Genomic DNA, 18,476 nt, shown 5'->3' with positions numbered 1-18,476 from the left:
ACTACTCCGTGCTAAAGCTTCACAGGCTGTTACAATGAACCCAGTAGCTATTCCCTCTTCCGAAAATCTTGCTGCTTCTATATTACACAGGCCAAAGGAGGAAGGAAAGAGCAAAAAGGTGGGTGAGAAGGCTTCTACAAAGTGTAACAGCTTGTGAATCTACAGCATTGAGGGGCTCATGTTACACCCCTACAGCCCATCAGTCTCATTACCATAATTGTAAAAGTTGATGTTAGAAGGAAGGAGTCCATGGATAACAAATTTAAGAAGATTTCCACTGTCCTGGTGCCTGGATCTATGACTAGTGTCCCCGGTTTATCGTGATGGATATTGATGGTAGGTTTCCTTTAAGGTTCAATGGACTCTTGATTTGAAGCTTAAGCTGTCGAGTTAAACTTGTGTAGAACTGTAGAGTTGAGAAATCTCTAATGACTTCATGCGACTTTCAGAACTTGATTCCTTTTTTCTGGAATCTATCATCTCTGCATCTTCGGTAAAGGCTTTCCGGAACACACTAGTGATGGAGGTGCAGAACCTTTCCTTAAAATCCCGACCAATGAAGATGTAAAGAATGGGATTGACGCAGCTATTGGCTATCATCAGGCTCAGCATTATTTCCCTTACTGTGTGATTCACGCCTGAAAACTTCTGGATCCCAAAATGTTCCAAAAGGTTGATGATTTGATAGGGGAAGAAGCAGAGGAAGAAGGAGATGATGATGATCACAAAGGTTTTAGATGGTCTAGAAGATAAGTTGATGTGTTTTCTCTTGACCTGCACAGCGATGGCCGCGTAACACAGGACGATGGTGGTGAAGATCACAGACAAGCCAATGGACCGGACAACCATGTTCCACTTGAAGCTTTTATCATTGTTACTACGACAGTACAGTTTATCCTTATCCCGAGATGTGATCCGGAAGAAGAATTGTGGGAAACACAACAGAACAGAGGTCACCCAGATGATGGCGGTGATAATCTTGGCCAATCTCATCCTCCGGTGATTCTTACACCACACCGGGGAATAGACACAAACACAACGGTCTATGCTGATGACCATGAGCTGAAGGACACTGACACTGAGGTTAAGATTGCTCAGAAACCAGACCAAGCTGCACATGAACTTCCCGAATGGCCAATGATTACCGAGGGCTAAATAGGTGATTTTTAGAGAAAGAAAGGATGTGAACAGGAAATCAGCGATGGCCAAATTAAGGATCCACGTCGTGTTGACCGTCTTCTGCACCTTGAAGGAGCAGAACCAGATTACGAGACCGTTTCCCGTGACTCCCAACACAAAAACCATCACATGGACAACCAGACTGTAAATCTGTAGGGTCGTAAACCTTCCTGGGTTACATTCATCACCAGAGACCAAAGTCTCATTACTACCACTCATGACCTTAGAAGTAGGAGGTTCTGTCTAGGAAAAAAAAATAGTATAACTGTAAATTAGTTATTTGTGACATGTTAAAACCAGACTGATAAACAAATGATCTTTCTCAAAAAATATTTTTTTCAATTTCAGTGTTATCTATATAGAGGTCATTGTACAGGGAGGGGGTGGAGATAAACTGTGACATCATCTATTGTCAGTAGTGATGTAATGATGGGTCAGTGTTATCTATATAGAGGTCATTGTACAGGGAGGAGGTGTAATAAGCTGTGACATCATCTATTGTCAGTAGTGATGTACTGATGGGTCAGTGTTATCTATATAGAGGTCATTGTACAGGGAGGGGGAGGAGATAAGCTGTGACATCATCTATTGTCAGTAGTGATGTAATGATGGGTCAGTGTTATCTATATAGAGGTCATTGTACAGGGAGGGGGAGGAGATAAGCTGTGACATCATCTATTGTCAGTAGTGATGTAATGATGGGTCAGTGTTATCTATATAGAGGTCATTGTACAGGGAGGAGGAGGGGATAAGCTGTGACATCATCTATTGTCAGTAGTGATGTAATGATGGGTCAGTGTTATCTATATAGAGGTCATTGTACAGGAGGGGGAGGAGTTAAGCTGTGACATCATCTATTGTCAGTAGTGATGTATAGATGGGTCAGTGTTATCTATATAGAGGTCATTGTACAGGGAGGGGGAGGAGATAAGCTGTGACATCATCTATTGTCAGTAGTGATGTAAGGATGGGTCAGTGTTATCTATATAGAGGTCATTGTACAGGGAGGAGGTGGAGATAAGCTGTGACATCATCTATTGTCAGTAATGATGTAATGATGGGTCAGTGTTATCTATATAGAGGTCATTGTACAGGGAGGAGGTGGAGATAAGCTGTGACATCATCTATTGTCAGTAGTGATGTACTGATGGGTCAGTGTTATCTATATAGAGGTCATTGTACAGGGAGGAGGTGGAGATAAGCTGTGACATCATCTATTGTCAGTAGTGATGTACTGATGGTCAGTGTTATCTATATAGAGGTCATTGTACAGGGAGGGGGAGGAGATAAGCTGTGACATCATCTATTGTCAGTAGTGATGTAATGATGGGTCAGTGTTATCTATATAGAGGTCATTGTACAGGAGGGGGAGGAGTTAAGCTGTGACATCATCTATTGTCAGTAGTGATGTAATGATGGGTCAGTGTTATCTATATAGAGGTCATTGTACAGGGAGGGGGAGGAGATAAGCTGTGACATCATCTATTGTCAGTAGTGATGTAACGATGGGTCAGTGTTATCTATAAAGAGGTCAATATACAGGGAGGGGGAGGAGATAAGCTGTGACATCATCTATTGTCAGTAGTGATGTAATGATGGGTCAGTGTTATCTATATAGAGGTCAATGTACAGGGAGCAGGAGGAGATAAGCTGTGACATCATCTATTGTCAGTAGTGATGTAATGATGGGTCAGTGTTATCTATATAGAGGTCATTATACAGGGAGGGGGAGGAGATATGCTGTGACATCATCTATTGTCAGTAGTGATGTAATGATGGGTCAGTGTTATCTATATAGAGGTCATTGTACAGGGATGGGGAGGAGATATGCTGTGACATCATCTATTGTCAGTAGTGATGTAATGATGGGTCAGTGTTATCTATATAGAGGTCATTGTACAGGAAGGGGGAGGAGATAAGCTGTGACATCATCTATTGTCAGTAGTGATGTAATGATGGGTCAGTGTTATCTATATAGAAGTCATTGTACAAGGAGGAGGAGGAGATAAGCTGTGACATCATCTATTGTCAGTAGTGATGTAATGATGGGTCAGTGTTATCTATATAGAGGTCATTGTACAGGGAGGAGGAGGAGATAAGCTGTGACATCATCTATTGTCAGTAGTGATGTAATGATGGGTCAGTGTTATCTATATAGAGGTCATTGTACAGGGAGGGGGAGGAAATAAGCTGTGACATCATCTATTGTCAGTAGTGATGTAATGATGGGTCAGTGTTATCTATAGAGTGTTCATTGTACAGGGAGGGGGGAGTAGATAAGCTGTGATGTCATCTATTATCAGATGTGATGTAATGATGGGTCAGTGTTATCTATAGAGTGTTCATTGTACAGGGAGGGGGGAGTAGATAAACTGTGATGTCATCTATTATCAGTAGTGATGTAATGTTGGGTCAGTGTTATCTATATAGATATTGTAAAGGGAGGGGGAGGGGATAAGCTGTGACATCATCTATTGTCAGTAGTGATGTAATGATGTGTCAGTGTTATCTATATAGAGGTCATTGTACAGGGAGGAGGAGGAGATAAGCTGTGACATCATCTATTGTCAGTTGTGATGTAATGATGGGTCAGTGTTAGCTATATAGAGATTGTACAGGGAGGGGGAGGGGAAAAGCTGTGACATCATCTATTGTCAGTAGTGATGTAATGATGGGTCAGTGTTATCTATATAGAGGTCTTTGTACAGGGAGGGGAGGAGATAAACTGTGACATCATCTATTGTCAGTAGTGATGTAATGATGGGTCAGTGTTATCTATATAGAGGTCATTGTACAGGGAGGGGGAGGGGATAAGCTGTTACATCATCTATTGTCAGTAGTGATGTAATGATGGGTCAGTGTTATCTATATAGAGGTCTTTGTACAGGGAGGGGAGGAGATAAACTGTGACATCATCTATTGTCAGTAGTGATGTAATGATGGGTCAGTGTTATCTATATAGAGGTCATTGTACAGGGAGGGGGAGGGGATAAGCTGTGACATCATCTATTGTCAGTAGTGATGTAATGATGGGTCAGTGTTATCTATATAGAGGTCATTGTACAGGGAGGAGGAGGAGATAAGATGTGACATCATCTATTGTCAGTAGTGATGTAATGATGGGTCAGTGTTATCTATATAGAGATCATTGTACAGGGAGGAGGAGATAAGCTGTGACATCATCTATTGTCAGTTGTGATGTAATGATGGGTCAGTGCTATCTATATAGAGGTCATTATACAGGGAGGGGGAGGAGATATGCTGTGACATCATCTATTGTCAGTAGTGATGTAATGATGGGTCAGTGCTATCTATATAGAGGTCATTATACAGGGAGGGGGAGGAGATATGCTGTGACATCATCTATTGTCAGTAGTGATGTAATGATGGGTCAGTGTTGTCTATATAGAGGTCATTATACAGCGAGGGGGAGGGGATAAGCTGTGACATCATCACCTACCTGTGATATATACCTGTATAATAGTCCTATGTCTGATGGCTCTGTCCTGCTTCTTGCTGTGTATGTGGGCTGGATATGAGATTATATATATATATATATATTCTACGTTTCCGTATCCTGACGTATGAGCCTTATCTCAGGTATCTCACGATAAATATAGCAATGGGATTTTTTCCTGGACTACTCACAATTCTGCAGAAGTTTCTCTTCACAGGAAATGGCTTTTAAACTCCCTGAGAAGTACAGAAATATAATTGCACAATAGTATTATGGGTAATATTACAGGGTCCATCTGAAAGGGAACCTGCCAGGGGGATTTTGAGCATTAAACCACCCACAGGTCCTCATTGATCACGGGGTCGAGTCGCCCTGTATGATCTTTGTGCATGGTCACATAAATACAACAAACATTAATGTATCTCATGGGGTTGTACTTGTGATACTTGTACTTGTGATACTTGTACTCGTGGTACTTGTACTCGTGGTACTTGTACTTGTGATACGTGAAATGAGTGTAGACTCATACCTAAAGGCGTTGCCTTGCATAAAATGTATCCAATTGATGTTGAGTTTTGGATGGACAGGACTTGGAAGGTCCAGAGGACTTACTAGAACACGTGTTTCTCCTCAGGGGTGTATATATATATATATATATACCTGTGTATGTGTCCCCTGGTAATACTTGTAAATCCCTTGACTTGTTCTGAGGACGGGACGTTCTTTACCTCTATACTGGTTACTGTCATCTATGTATTATTAGAGATGAGCGAACATACTCGTCCGAGCTTGATGCTAGTTCGAGCATTAGCGTACTCGAAACTGCTCGTTGCTCGGACGAGTATTTCGGCAGCTCGAGAAAATGGCATCTCCCGCCGTTGTGATTTTTGGGGGCCAGAAACAGAGCCAATCACAAGCCAGAAGACTCTGCACTCCACCCAGCATGACGTGGTACCCTTACACGTCGATAGCAGTGGTTGGCTGGCCAGATCAGGTGACCCTGGGATAGACTAGCCGCTGCCCGCGCTGCTCGCATCATTCTGTGTCTGGATGCCGCTAGGGAGAGAGCTGCTGCTGGTCAGGGAAAGCGTTAGGGTGTTCTATTAGAATAGTGTTAGGCAGGAGTGATTAGGGGTTTGATTTGAATTGGGCACAGTCTGCTGAATTATTTTTTTTTAAGTTTAAGTCATCTGGCACAGCACAAAATCCAGTTGTTTGCTGTCAGTGTAGGTTAGAAACTAGCCATAGCAATAGGATAGCATCGTTTTGTTTAAAAAAAAAAAAAAAATTACAGTTTACACTTTAATTTTGGAAATGTTTAATCCGAGGGCTAGGGGTAGAGGACGAGGGCGTGGGCGTCCAACTACTGCAGGGGTCAGAGGCCGTGGTCCTGGGAGGGGTGAGACACCACCTGCTGATGAGGGAGCAGGGGAACGCCGCAGAGCTACACTCCCTAGGTTCATGTCTCAAGTTACTGGGGCTCGTGGTAGAGCACTGTTGAGGCCAGAACAGTGCGAACAGGTGATGTCGTGGATTGCGAACAATGCTTCTAGCCATTTGTCCACCAGTCAGTCTTCCACGCAGTCCACCCATGTCACCGAAATCAGCACTTCTCTAGCTCCTCCACCTCAGCCTCCTTCCCCCCAGTCTGCCCCCTCCCAGCAAAATTTGGCATTTCAACCGGCATACTCTGAGGAACTGTTTTCTGGACCCTTCCCAGAGTCACAAACCACTTGTCCGGTTGCTGCTGAGCTATTTTCCGATGCCCAGGTTTTCCACCGGTCGCAGTCTGTGGGTGATGATGACATTATTGACGTAGTGGAAGAAGTGTGTAAAGAGGTGTCGGACGATGAGGAGACACGGTTGTCAGACAGTGGTGAAGTTGTTGTCAGGGCAGGAAGTCCGAGGGGGGAGCAGACTGAGGGATCGGAGGATGATGAGGTGACAGACCCAAGCTGGGTTGATAGGCCGGGTGAACACAGTGCTTCTGAGACGGAGCCGAGTCCTATACCAGAACAGGTTGGAAGAGGCAGTGGTGGGGCCAGACGGAGAGGCAGGGCCAGAGCTGGTGCATCAGCGCCAAATGTTTCACGTAGTCAAGCTCCCGTGGCGAGGGCTAGATTTTCAGAAGTCTGGAGGTTCTTTAAAGAAACACCGGATGACCGACGGACTGTGGTGTGCAACCTGTGCCAAACCAGGATCAGCAAGAGTTCCACCACTACTAGCTTAACTACCACCAGTATGCGCAGGCATATGAATGCTAAACACCCCACTCAATGGCACCAAGCCCATTCCCCTCCGGCTGGGCACACCACTGCTCCTTCCCCTGTGTCATCTGCTAGTGAACCCCTGCCCAGGACCCCGGCCCAAACACCTCCCGTGCGAAAACCCCATCTTCGCCTCCACGATCCTCCACAGCATTCACCAGCGTTCAACTCTCCATACCCCAATCTCTGGAGCGCAAAAGGAAGTATACTGCAACCCACCCACACGCCCAAGCCCTCAACGTCCCCATCTCCAAACTGCTTAGCCTGGAGATGCTGCCCTATAGGCTGGTAGAGACCGAGGCCTTTCGAAACCTCATAGCGGCCGGCGCCCCTCGGTATTCGATCCCCAGCCGCCACTAGTTCTCCCGATGTGCCATCCCAGCCCTGCACAAGCACGTGTCAGACAACATCATCCGTGCCCTGACCAACGCCGTTTCTGACAAGGTCCACCTGACCATGGACACGTGGATGACTGCTGCCGGGCAGGGGCACTATATATCGCTGACGGCACATTGGGTTAACTTGGTGGAGGCTGGGACCGAGTCTGACCCTGGGGCTGGTCATATACTGCCGACGCCGAGGATTGCGGGGCCTACCTCGGTCCAGGTCTCTCAGGCCTACTATGCCTCCTCCTCCTCCCACCCCTCCTCCACCTCCTCCTCCGAATTACCATCCGTGGGCATGGCGCCATCAGTCGGTAGCTCTAGGCACAGCAGCAGTGCCGTCGCTAAGCGACAGCAGGCGGTGCTCAAACTGCTGAGCCTATTCGATAAAAGGCACATCGCCCAAGAGCTATTACAGGGCATCACAGCGCAGACTGATCTGTGGCTGGCACCGCTGAACGTGAAGCCAGGCATGGTTGTGTGTGACAACGGCCGTAACTTGGTGCCAGCTTTGAAACTCGGCAGACTGACACATGTGCCATGCCTGGCCCATGTGTTAAATCTCATAGTTCAGCGTTTCCTCAAGACATACCCCAATTTGTCTGATTTGCTCACGAAGGTGCGCCGCATCTGTGCGCATTTCAGGAAGTCCAGCACAGATGCTGCCACTCTCAGGGCAGCGCAGCGCCGCCTCCAACTGCCCGCTCACCAACTGTTGTGCGACGTGCCCTCGAGGTGGAATTCAACATTAACCATGTTATCCAGAGTTTACCAGCAGCGCAGAGCGATTGTAGACTGCCAGATGTCAACTTCCACCAGAACTGGTAGTCAGGTCAGTCAGCTTCCTCAAGTCTACAATGAGGAGTGGACGTGGATGTCTGATATCTGTCAGGTGCTGAGTAACTTTGAGGAGTCAACACAGATGGTCAGTGGCGATGCTGCCATCATCAGCCTCACCATCCCGCTGCTTGGCCTGTTGAAAAACTCTCTGATCAGCATGAAGTCGGAAGCTTTGCGCTCGTCACAAGAGATGGGGGAAGAAGATTCCCTTGTTGATAGCCAAAGCACCCTCAGGTCTGTTTCTCAGCGCATATCGGAGGAGGTGGAGGAGGATGAGGAGGAAGAGGAGGAGAATGTTGGCGAGACAGAAGAGGGGACCATTGTTCAGTCCTTCACTGTTCAGCGTGTATGGGCAGAAGAAGAGGAGTTGGAGGAGGAGGAAATGGAGAGTCAGGCCAGTGAGGGGAGTGAAATCTTGAGCGTTGGCAGATTTCATGCTTGGCTGTCTATCTCGTGACCCTCGCGTTCAAAGAATTTATTCCAGCACCGATTACTGGGTATTCACTCTCCCGGACCCACGGTACAAGCAAAATCTTTCCACTCTCATCCCTGGACAGGAAAGGAGTGTGAGAATGCATGAATACCAGCAGGCCCTGGTGCACAAGCTGAAACAGTATTTCCCTTCTGACAGCGCTAGCGGCAGAGGGCATACTTCTGCGGGACAAGTAGCGAGGGAGAGTAGGCGAGCAGGCAGCTTTTCCAGCACTGGCAGGGGTACGCTTTACAAGGCCTTTGCCAGTTTTATGTCACCCCAGCAAGACACTGTCACCTGTCCCCAGTCTCGGCAGAGTAGGGCTGATCTTTACAGAAAGATGGTGAGGGAGTACGTAGCTGACCATACCATCGTCCTAAATGATCACACAGCTCCCTACAACTACTGGGTTTCAAAGCTGCACATGTGGCACGAACTGGCGCTGTACGCCTTGGAGGTTCTTGCCTGCCCTGCCGCTAGCGTGTTGTCCGAGCGGGTTTTCAGTGCAGCTGGTGGCATCATCACCGATAAGCGTACACACCTGTCGACTGACAGTGCTGACAGGCTGACGCTTATCAAGATGAATCAAGCCTGGATTTCTCAGGATTTCCATTCTCCACCAGGTGAAAGAAGCTCCACCAGGTGAAAGAAGCTCCACCTGAATAATGTATGCACTCCTCCTCCTCATTGTCCTCCTTCTCCTCCTCTTTGTACACTAAAGCAGAGGAAACTGGCTATTTTTTGCCAGGGCCAACTGGCTCTAGCTATAGTACTCTATGTATTTAATTTTTCTGGAGGGCCACCTACCCGGTCCTCTGTTTTAAACAATTTTTGGGAGTGCCACATACAGGCACTATCCAAATTAAATAGTTTCAATAGCAGACTCCACACGTCGTCTTTTTAGCTGCCTCCACACGTTGTCCATATAGCTGCCTTCATACATCGTCCCCTTATCAAACGAGCTGTGTCAGGCAGAATTTTGTGTTGTTTTCATGGCTTCCACATCAAACTTGTTAACTTTGTCGCCACCCTGCTGTGTTATCCAAAAAATATACTGGCAAACTGGCGAAATATTCAAACGACCCTGTCTGCTTTGAAAATTATAATTTTTTCAAAGTAAACGCTTCTGGCCCCCAGGCCCATTTTGGGTTGGGAGGAGCCGAGAGACAGGGGCTTGGACAGGCTAAAGCTCGCCTGGCAGCGGACCGCCAGCTCCATCCCAAGATTAGGAAGCCTCAGAGGCATCCATGCATGCTGCCCCTGCTATTTCCTGTCCATTTTGCCTCCACGATCCTCCACAGCGTCCACCAATGTCTCCATGCGCAACTTTCAACTCTCTATACCCCAGACGCTGGAGCAGCACATCATCCCCTTATCAAATGAGCTGTGTCAGGCAGAATTTTCAGGTGTTTCACCAGATACATAGTGGAACTCGGCCCATCTGTCGCCGCCATGCTGGAGACCTGAAGTTGCAATCATAGCAGCGCAATATGAATGCCCCATACTGTCGCTCTTAATCATGGAAGTTGTCTCCATGGCTGCCTCCACATGTCGTCCCCTTATCAAAAGAGCTGTGTCAGGCTCATTTTTCGGGTGTTTCACCAGATACGTTATGGAACTTGGTCACTATGTCGCCACCATGCTGTGTTATCGACTAAATATACCGTCAACCTTTTGTTCACATAGGAAATCATTTCAGCGCTTCTTGCTCACCTCCTTTGGTTCCTCTCTGCCACCCATTGGTTTGAAGCCTGAGTCCATTTAGGGTATGTCGCCATGACACTCTCTAGCCTGCCGCTGCCGCCTCTGCATGCCGTCCCCTATAGTGTCAGGGTCAATTATTGCATGTTTTAGATGCTATCTAGCCTCATTCGGTCACTCTGTCATTGCCATGCTGTTGCCCATAATTTTGGCATAATGGTGTGATTAAGCAGCCTCAGAGGCATCCATGCATGCTGCCCCTGCTGTTTCCTGTCCATTTCCGTGGTGTTTCCATCCTTTTCTGAGGTTCCCAGGTGTTTGGCGAAGCTTCCCTGTGCAGAGCCTTGGTCCCCTTGAAAAATGCTCGAGTCTCCCATTGACTTTAATGGGGCTCGTTATTTGAGACAAGCACTCGAGCATCTGGAAAAGTTTGTCTCGAATAACGAGCACCCGAGCATTTTAGTGCTCGCTCATCTCTAGAGGAGACTACTGGAGGACCGATGCTAACCCCTTTGCCTCAGAGCTGTAACTATTACATTTGGATTCAATGTGGTCAGAACTAAACTTGTAAGTAAGATCATTCATTGTACCGGCTTCCAGAACAATTCATTATCATACGATCAATTATGTTTTTGCTTTATTATCATTAATTATCTTTAACCCTAGAATGCATTTTGGGGGCCTTGGCTTACATTTTTGCTATTATCTGCAAAATTGCCCTATAGATAACTCAAAGTCATCAGGCACAGCACAAAATCCAATTATGTAGGTTAGAAACTAGCCATAGCAATAGGATAGCTTCCTTTTAGAAGTGTTTGTGTCTTAAGTTACTTTATGTGTACTCATTAATGCTGGTGGAGGGGCCAGGGTGTGGATGATAACATGTGAGGATGCCATGTGATTTTTGGAGGGACTGATAAGGCCATGACATCACCTCAGGTCCTCTGAACACAGTAATGAGCTGTGTATAGAGTAATGGGGACAGTATACACTGAATACACAGTGTACACAGAAGGATCTGGGGTCTGAAATAGTCAAAACTCTTGCTGTTCCAATATTCAATTCAGGTAGAAACATCACCGTGGACAATTATTTCACCAATGTTGAACTGGGCAATTTTCTGCCTGCAAAAGCTATTACACTTGTTAATACTGTAATGCCTCACGTGATAGAGCAAAGCGACTTGAAATGCTTGTCAAAGCAAACTAAAGAAGCAATTAAATGGTGTGGCGTTTCATGAGTCCAAGAAACAGAGAGGAAAACTGAGCGATATTGTTCGACTTTTTGCAGAGAACATTCTTCTGAAAAAATAACAAGTCAGAATTGTTTGGAAGACGAATATAATAGAAAAGAAAATTAGAATAAAAATGTAGCTGCAGCTAGTTTGCTATAGATTTCTATGCATTTTTGTGTGTTTTCATGTCTGCGTGAAATTTGGGATAAATAATGATTTTTTGTTATTTTCTGTGAAAAATTATAATTAAAATGTTGTCCACTATTCATATTTTAATGCGCAATGAGAAGGGGCGACAAAAGGGGCACGTAATAAGCGTTTTCTTAGGTAGACACCGCTGGACTGGTTGCACAGATTGCAATCTGTAACAGCCGTGGGTGTCGGGCTTCCCCTACAGCAGCATAATTGTGACACTAGGGCACAATATATTTCAATACACTGCTGTGACAAGGCACTAGGCAGATACTGTGACGGCCAAGGCTCGGGCCCTACTTGTCTGGAGGGCCCGTTCACAGTCGCACCCCCTGCAACCACGATTGTTACACCCCTGCTCATTGGTCAGTAGCAGCTGCTTGTGATGATGTCACAGGGGGCAGGTCCCGCCCCTCTATCCTGCTGACTGTAGTTATTTTCAGAGCTACAAACCATGGTTGCTATTGGCCAAAAAGGTACTACATGGGGAATTCAAAAACCAACCCCAATTATACAGGGGGGAAAATCAAGAAGATACATCTGAAGTGTCGCTACTATATCTTTAATATTCTCCTATTTATGTATCTTATATGTTTGCAGTGTTCATATCTATGAAAACAGGAAGTTCCATTTTTGTTTGTGTTCCTACAGATTATCAGACATACTGCAACAGATACACTCACCGGCCACTTTATTAGGTACACCTGTCCAACTGCTTGTTAATTTCTAATCAGCCAATCACATGGCGGCAACTCAGTGCATTTAGGCATGTAGACATGGTCAAGACAATCTCCTGCAGTTCTCCCGAGCATCAGTATGGGGAAGAAAGGTGATTTGTGGCCTTTGAACGTGGCATGGTTGTTGGTGCCAGAAGGGCTGGTCTGAGTATTTTAGAAACTGCTGATCTACTGGGATTTTCACGCACAACCATCTCTATGGTTTACAGAGAATGCTCCGAAAAAGAAAAAACATCCAGTGAGCGGCAGTTCTGTGGGCGGAAATGCCTTGTTGATGCCAGAGAAGAATGGGCAGACTGGTTCGAGCTGATAGAAAGGCAACAGTGACTCAAATCACCACCCGTTAAAACCAAGGTAGGCAGAAGAGCATCTCTGAACGCAGAGTATGTCCAACTTTGAGGCAGATGGGCTACAGCAGCAGAAGACCACACCGGGTGCCACTCCTTTCAGCCAAGAACAGGAAACTGAGGCTACAATTTGCACAAGCTCATCGAAATTGGACAGTAGAAGATTTGAAAAACGTTGCCTGGTCTGATGAGTCTCGATTTCTGCTGCGACATTCGGATGGTAGGGTCAGAATTTGGCGTCAACAACATGAAAGCATGGATCCATCCTGCCTTGCATCAGCGGCTCAGGCTGGTGGTGGTGGTGTCATGGATCCATCCTGCCTTGTATCAGCGGCTCAGGCTGGTGGTGGTGGTGTCATGGTGTCTTTGGGCCCCTTGGTACAACGCCACAGCCTACCTGAGTATTGTTGCTGCCCATGTCCACCCCTTTATGAGCACAATGTACCCTGTAACATCTGATGGCTATTTTCAGCAGGATAATGCGCCATGCCATAAAGCTGGAATCATCTCAGACTGGTTTCTTGAACATGACAATGAGGTCACTGGACACAAATGGCCTCCACAATCACCAGATCTCAATCCAATAGAGCATCTTTGGGATGTGGTGGAACGGGAGATTCGCATCATGGATGTGCAGCCGACAAATCTGCGGCAACTGTGTGATGCCATCATGTCACTATGGACCAAAATCTCTGAGGAGCTTCCAGCACCTTGTTGTATCTATGCCACGAAGAATTGAGGCAGTTCTGAAGGCAAAAGGGGGTCCAACCCGTTACTAGCATGGTGCACCTAATAAAGTGGCCGCTGAGTGTATAAGAGTAGGGTAGAATGTAATAATACTGATTATTTATCCCCAACTCGATTACCGCAAACAGCTCAACTATTCAATACATTCAAAGCTACACAACACAAAAACATAGAATAGGTATAAAATTAATATATACACATTCCCTTCCTTACTGGACGTTAAATTCACCAGATTAAAGGGGTATTCCTCCCACAAAGGCAAGTTTCTTATATGTTCTCAGGATAACAAAATAACTCACTCTAATTTACGGTTATTAACAAAAAAAATGCAGCATTTCACAGATAGACTGACCTGTCTCTATCAGTCCTGGTGTACACAAATTTCAGTTTCCCCTAGACACGACCCTGTAACTTCTGACTTGGGGCTAGGTAGCCGCCATCTTGGATTTCTATGTGACAGGGTGGAGCAGAGTTTGACTCTCTGTTGTGTGCCTGTAGCCCCGCCCCCTGCACGGAGCTCACAATCTCCTGGCAGGAAGTAGAGGCTGCAAACTACAAGGAGATAAATGTTCCAGGGGAAGGGGGAGGCAGGCACATATCTGTGATATTTAGCAGAGCTCACAGTGTAAAAGTCTGTTAGCCTCTTTCTAAGTGTCAGTGTGTTAGCACAATGTCAAAAGCCAGATAAAAGTGTATATACACCTGATAATACCCTGATAATGTAGCCACATGTGTCACCCCACAGAACTAGATTGATCATAATGTGTCTGCTTAGAAGCCCTGCTCACACCCTGGGATTTTGCACTGAGCAGCCTAGGGAGTGATAGGCGTTAAAAGGTAAGGGTTAAAATTATCTTTATTGTGATAACATCACTAGTGGATTGAAATGTCAGAATTTTCTTTCGTGTGAAAACCCCTTTAATAGATGCAGGTACAATAGAGCGTCTAAATCCATCTGTCAAGCATTGTAAATATCTGTTACCAAAAACACTTTATTGATCTTTAATATATTATGGATTGGATGCCCTCAGCGCCTCCAGATCTCATCTAAATTATGGATTTTTTTTTTTTATACAACTTTTATTTGGATTAATTTTCCTGATAACATTAGAATCTTCCATAATCATCTCATGTTTACACTATAAAACACACACCTTGTACATTACAAATATATGTAGACTCCATCTATTTTTACCTCTCCCCTCAGAATTATTTAGTTCTTGGTTTTAGGACCTATGGTCACTTGTTCCTGGTAGCAGGTGTAAGTATACAAGTGGGTGTGGTCTCTCTTACCTTCATTAAAGACATAGCAGCGGATTTATTTCCAGATTTTTATTACAATATAAAAATTTACAGATACAATCATCTCTCTCTATATAGACACACATTTCCCCCCCCCCCCCCCGGGACCCCACTATCTTATTCGGCAATGAGGATTTGGAACCCACATGGCCTGTACCCAGAATCCTTGCTGAAGGACTTCAGGGGAATTTCGAAAAAACTGTGGGGCCCTCCATCCGGGGATCCAGAGGGGCGACGCAGTCCTGAAGACAGGTCGGGGGGCCTGAAGAGAAAAAAAAATCATAATTAATTATAGGAACTTATAACTCTGCACCCCAGCATGTCATTAACCTGCATGGGCCTAGCACAACCACCCCCACCCCAAGAGCCTTGCACAACGCCCTCCCGAGTGTCAGCACCCCACTCTCCTGACCATCATCACCCTGTGCCCGCCACTGTCAGACTGTGTAGAAGAGGGCAAGTAAATCATTCCTCACCTGTAATGGTACAGGGTTCTCCCATATTTCCTCCACATTCTGGCTCCATTGTCCCGGTGTAGACCCGTCATCCTCTAGTGGGGGCGTAGAGCAAGTGACTGGACTGGAACCAGATGCCTCCTGCCCCTCTTCTAATGGATGACGAGGCTTTCTTGGGTCGAAGGTGGCCACCGTGTATGGACCGCTATACTCATCCAATCTGTTCATAGAAAGATATGCAAGACACGACCATTAGTTCTGGCAGGACAGTTTCTAGGTTATTCGTTGTACAGGGAAAATCTCAAAAAGTTGTGCAATATGCCACCATTTGTAGCATAAACTGCCCCAGTTAACTTAGACATTGCTCCCCCCAAATTAAAACATATAGAGCCCCCCTTTTAATAAAAATGTGCAGAGTCTTCCAAATTATAATATTGTGCCCATCAAGAATTATAATAATGGTGAGATACATATATACCTCACCAGAACAAAGCTTATTATAAATACAGCACCAGTATAGAGTCCAACACATAAATACAGTACTAGAACCGAGCTTCATACAGAAACACAGCACCAAGGCCAAGTCCCGGTCACACTGCCCTGTATACAGCAGACTAGTATACAGCAGACTGCAGCCCCCACTCCCCAGCTCACTCTCCCCCCTGCAGTATATAGGTAGTCAGCACACTGCCCCAGCACATAAAGAATAAACTCCATCTCCGCTCCTCTTCAATCTGTAGCAGTAGCGGGACCCAGATTTGTGCGCTCTGCCAATGCGCACACTATGACCTCACACGGAGCTGGGTCACACTACTGCTGATGATAGAAGAGGGGTACTGGCTACTAGGGGACACGGCCCGAGTACTCGAAACCAAATACCTCCAACCCTACTGAGTGTTATAGAAAGAGGGACTACTCACCGGCAGGAGACTTCATAGGGATCGATCCACAAGGTCATCTCCTTGGGGAGGTCCAGGTCCTGGTAGTCAAGGCCACTGTGGACGCAGGCCTCCAGGATTGTCTCCTCCCGGTCATTCCTGATGACCCTGATACATCTGAAATAGGCAAATATTACACGTTAGAAAAGTTCCTGCTGGACTTCCATGGGGTTGTCTAGAGATGATGATCCATGATGGGTTTATATATAAAATTTTATCAAGTAACCAATCCAGGAACTTTTGAAGATGCTGATGGATATTGCAATTACTTTACCACATATAATACAGAGCAGTAAGTTACCTGTAGGCCCGATCCTTCATTGGCTCCTCCGGAAACCAGTGACCTGTAAATTTTTTTGAAACTATTTCCAGCAGATGGTCCCCGAATTTCTCGACCTTCACCGGATCCAATTTACGGAATCTGTTGGCCAAAGTTCTGATATATCTCACCCCGGCCAAAAGCTCCTCTCTCATCTCCAGGGGGATAAATGAATATTTGGCCATTTTATATCTACAGGGGAAAACAAGAATATACAATTTTTGTAAAAAAAAATATAAATCTCTGTAAGATATGGGGGGGGGGGGGGTGGAGGGTGGTTAGAAAGATGGATAAGATATGGGAAGAAGAACAGTAGCAACAGGACCAGATACAGGAAAGACCCTAAACTCCTCTATACAAAAAAAGCTCAGGGTGAACCTTACAAGGTTGGGGGCCACAAGTCTGGGCTTGGACCTTACATATATACAAATGGAGGAGGCAGCGCTCACAGCAATCCAGAAAATACTTCCATGTGCAGACACAATGTTCCAGAACTTTCTCCATAGATAATTGGTGGATGGAAGTGACACGTTATACATATATATATAAATGGTGGTTTATTCACCGAGAGAGCGAGAGCCAAACCCCGGTACTAGAGCGAGAGCCAAACCGCGATACTAGAGCGAGAGCCAAACCGCGATACTAGAGCGAGAGCCAAACCGCGATACTAGAGCGAGAGCCAAACCGCGATACTAGAGCGAGAGCCAAACCCCGATACTAGAGCGAGAGCCAAACCCCGATACTAGAGCGAGAGCCAAACCCCGATACTAGAGCGAGAGCCAAACCCCGATACTAGAGCGAGAGCCAAACCCCGATACTAGAGCGAGAGCCAAACCCCGATACTAGAGCGAGAGCCAAACCCCGATACTAGAGCGAGAGCCAAACCCCGATACTAGAGCGAGAGCCAAACCCCGATACTAGAGCGAGAGCCCAAACCCGATACTAGAGCGAGAGCCAAACACCGATACTAGAGAGAGAGCACAACCCCGATACTAGAGCGAGAGCCAAGCCCCAATACTAGAGCGAGAGCCAAGCCCCGATACTAGAGCAGCACCAAAACTGAGATTAAAATAAATGAACAACATTCATCTGTCTAAGAAACTAGAATAGAACATAAAGATAAATATGGTGCTGCCCTTACATATAAGATGTATGGAGAGACATATAGATAAATATGAGACAGATAGATCCGTGATGCAAGACAAATAACTGAATGATTAAAACCTCTAAAAAGAAAGAAAGTAAAGTAGAAGAAATAGATAAAACCTGTAGAGAACCTTCCATGGTCTGCAGTGAGACCTGAGGTGACTGGGGGTCACTTACCTTACAGGTGATGGTGGAGGTAGGTGTGCGCTGTGCAGGGTCTTCACCAGGAGTGATGGAGGAGGGAGGCAGGAGCTGGCTTATATCAGGGCAGGGGGCAGAGGGCGGGGCTTACACTGTGTCATCTCATTTACATATCACATGTCTATTCACTGACTACAAGCCCCTCCCACAACATCCCATCATACAGGGGTCCCTACAACCCCTGCCCCCCCCCCCCCCTCCTCCAGGACTGGAGACTCACCTGTCTGGTATCTACTATATTATCCTATATCTATATAATATCCATCTCCTATCTATCTTATATCTATCATCTATCTACCTCATATCTACCAAAACCCAGAGAGAAGAAGCTACAGGACCGGCGGCCGCTATCCAGGACATGATCCACCTGTAATAAACCACGGAAATAGGAGGGTGTAATAAGTCCAGGCCTCCAGCGGATACAATGTATCTCATGTGTCGCTCTTCTCTCTCTATCAATCAATCAATCTCCCATCTATCTATCTCCTATCTCCTATCTATCTATGAAATGATCTCCTGTCCCCATGTTGCTCCTCCTGCAGGACGCGTCTCACTATTG

The 18,476-nt window shown here is 45.9% G+C and overlaps 2 protein-coding genes across 2 annotated transcripts; both read right to left on the bottom strand.

Moving 5' to 3' along the window:
- Window positions 1-390: 390 nt before the first annotated feature.
- Window positions 391-1,398, bottom strand: LOC140065270 (N-formyl peptide receptor 3-like). Its single transcript, XM_072112868.1, has one exon. The coding sequence runs from the start codon at window positions 1,396-1,398 to the stop codon at window positions 391-393; it is 1,008 nt and encodes a 335-aa protein (XP_071968969.1).
- Window positions 1,399-16,229: 14,831 nt separating this feature from the next.
- On the bottom strand, window positions 16,230-16,755 carry LOC140065269 (maternal B9.10 protein-like). The gene is made up of 2 exons (XM_072112867.1): window positions 16,553-16,755; window positions 16,230-16,368 (listed from the first exon to the last, which is right to left on the bottom strand). The coding sequence occupies exons 1-2, from the start codon at window positions 16,753-16,755 to the stop codon at window positions 16,230-16,232; spliced, it is 342 nt and encodes a 113-aa protein (XP_071968968.1).
- Window positions 16,756-18,476: the final 1,721 nt, after the last annotated feature.

The sequence above is a fragment of the Engystomops pustulosus genome, chromosome 6 (genome assembly GCF_040894005.1).
Source record: "Engystomops pustulosus chromosome 6, aEngPut4.maternal, whole genome shotgun sequence".
Lineage (NCBI taxonomy): Eukaryota > Metazoa > Chordata > Amphibia > Anura > Leptodactylidae > Engystomops > Engystomops pustulosus.
This window is presented reverse-complemented; position numbering and strand designations above follow the sequence as displayed.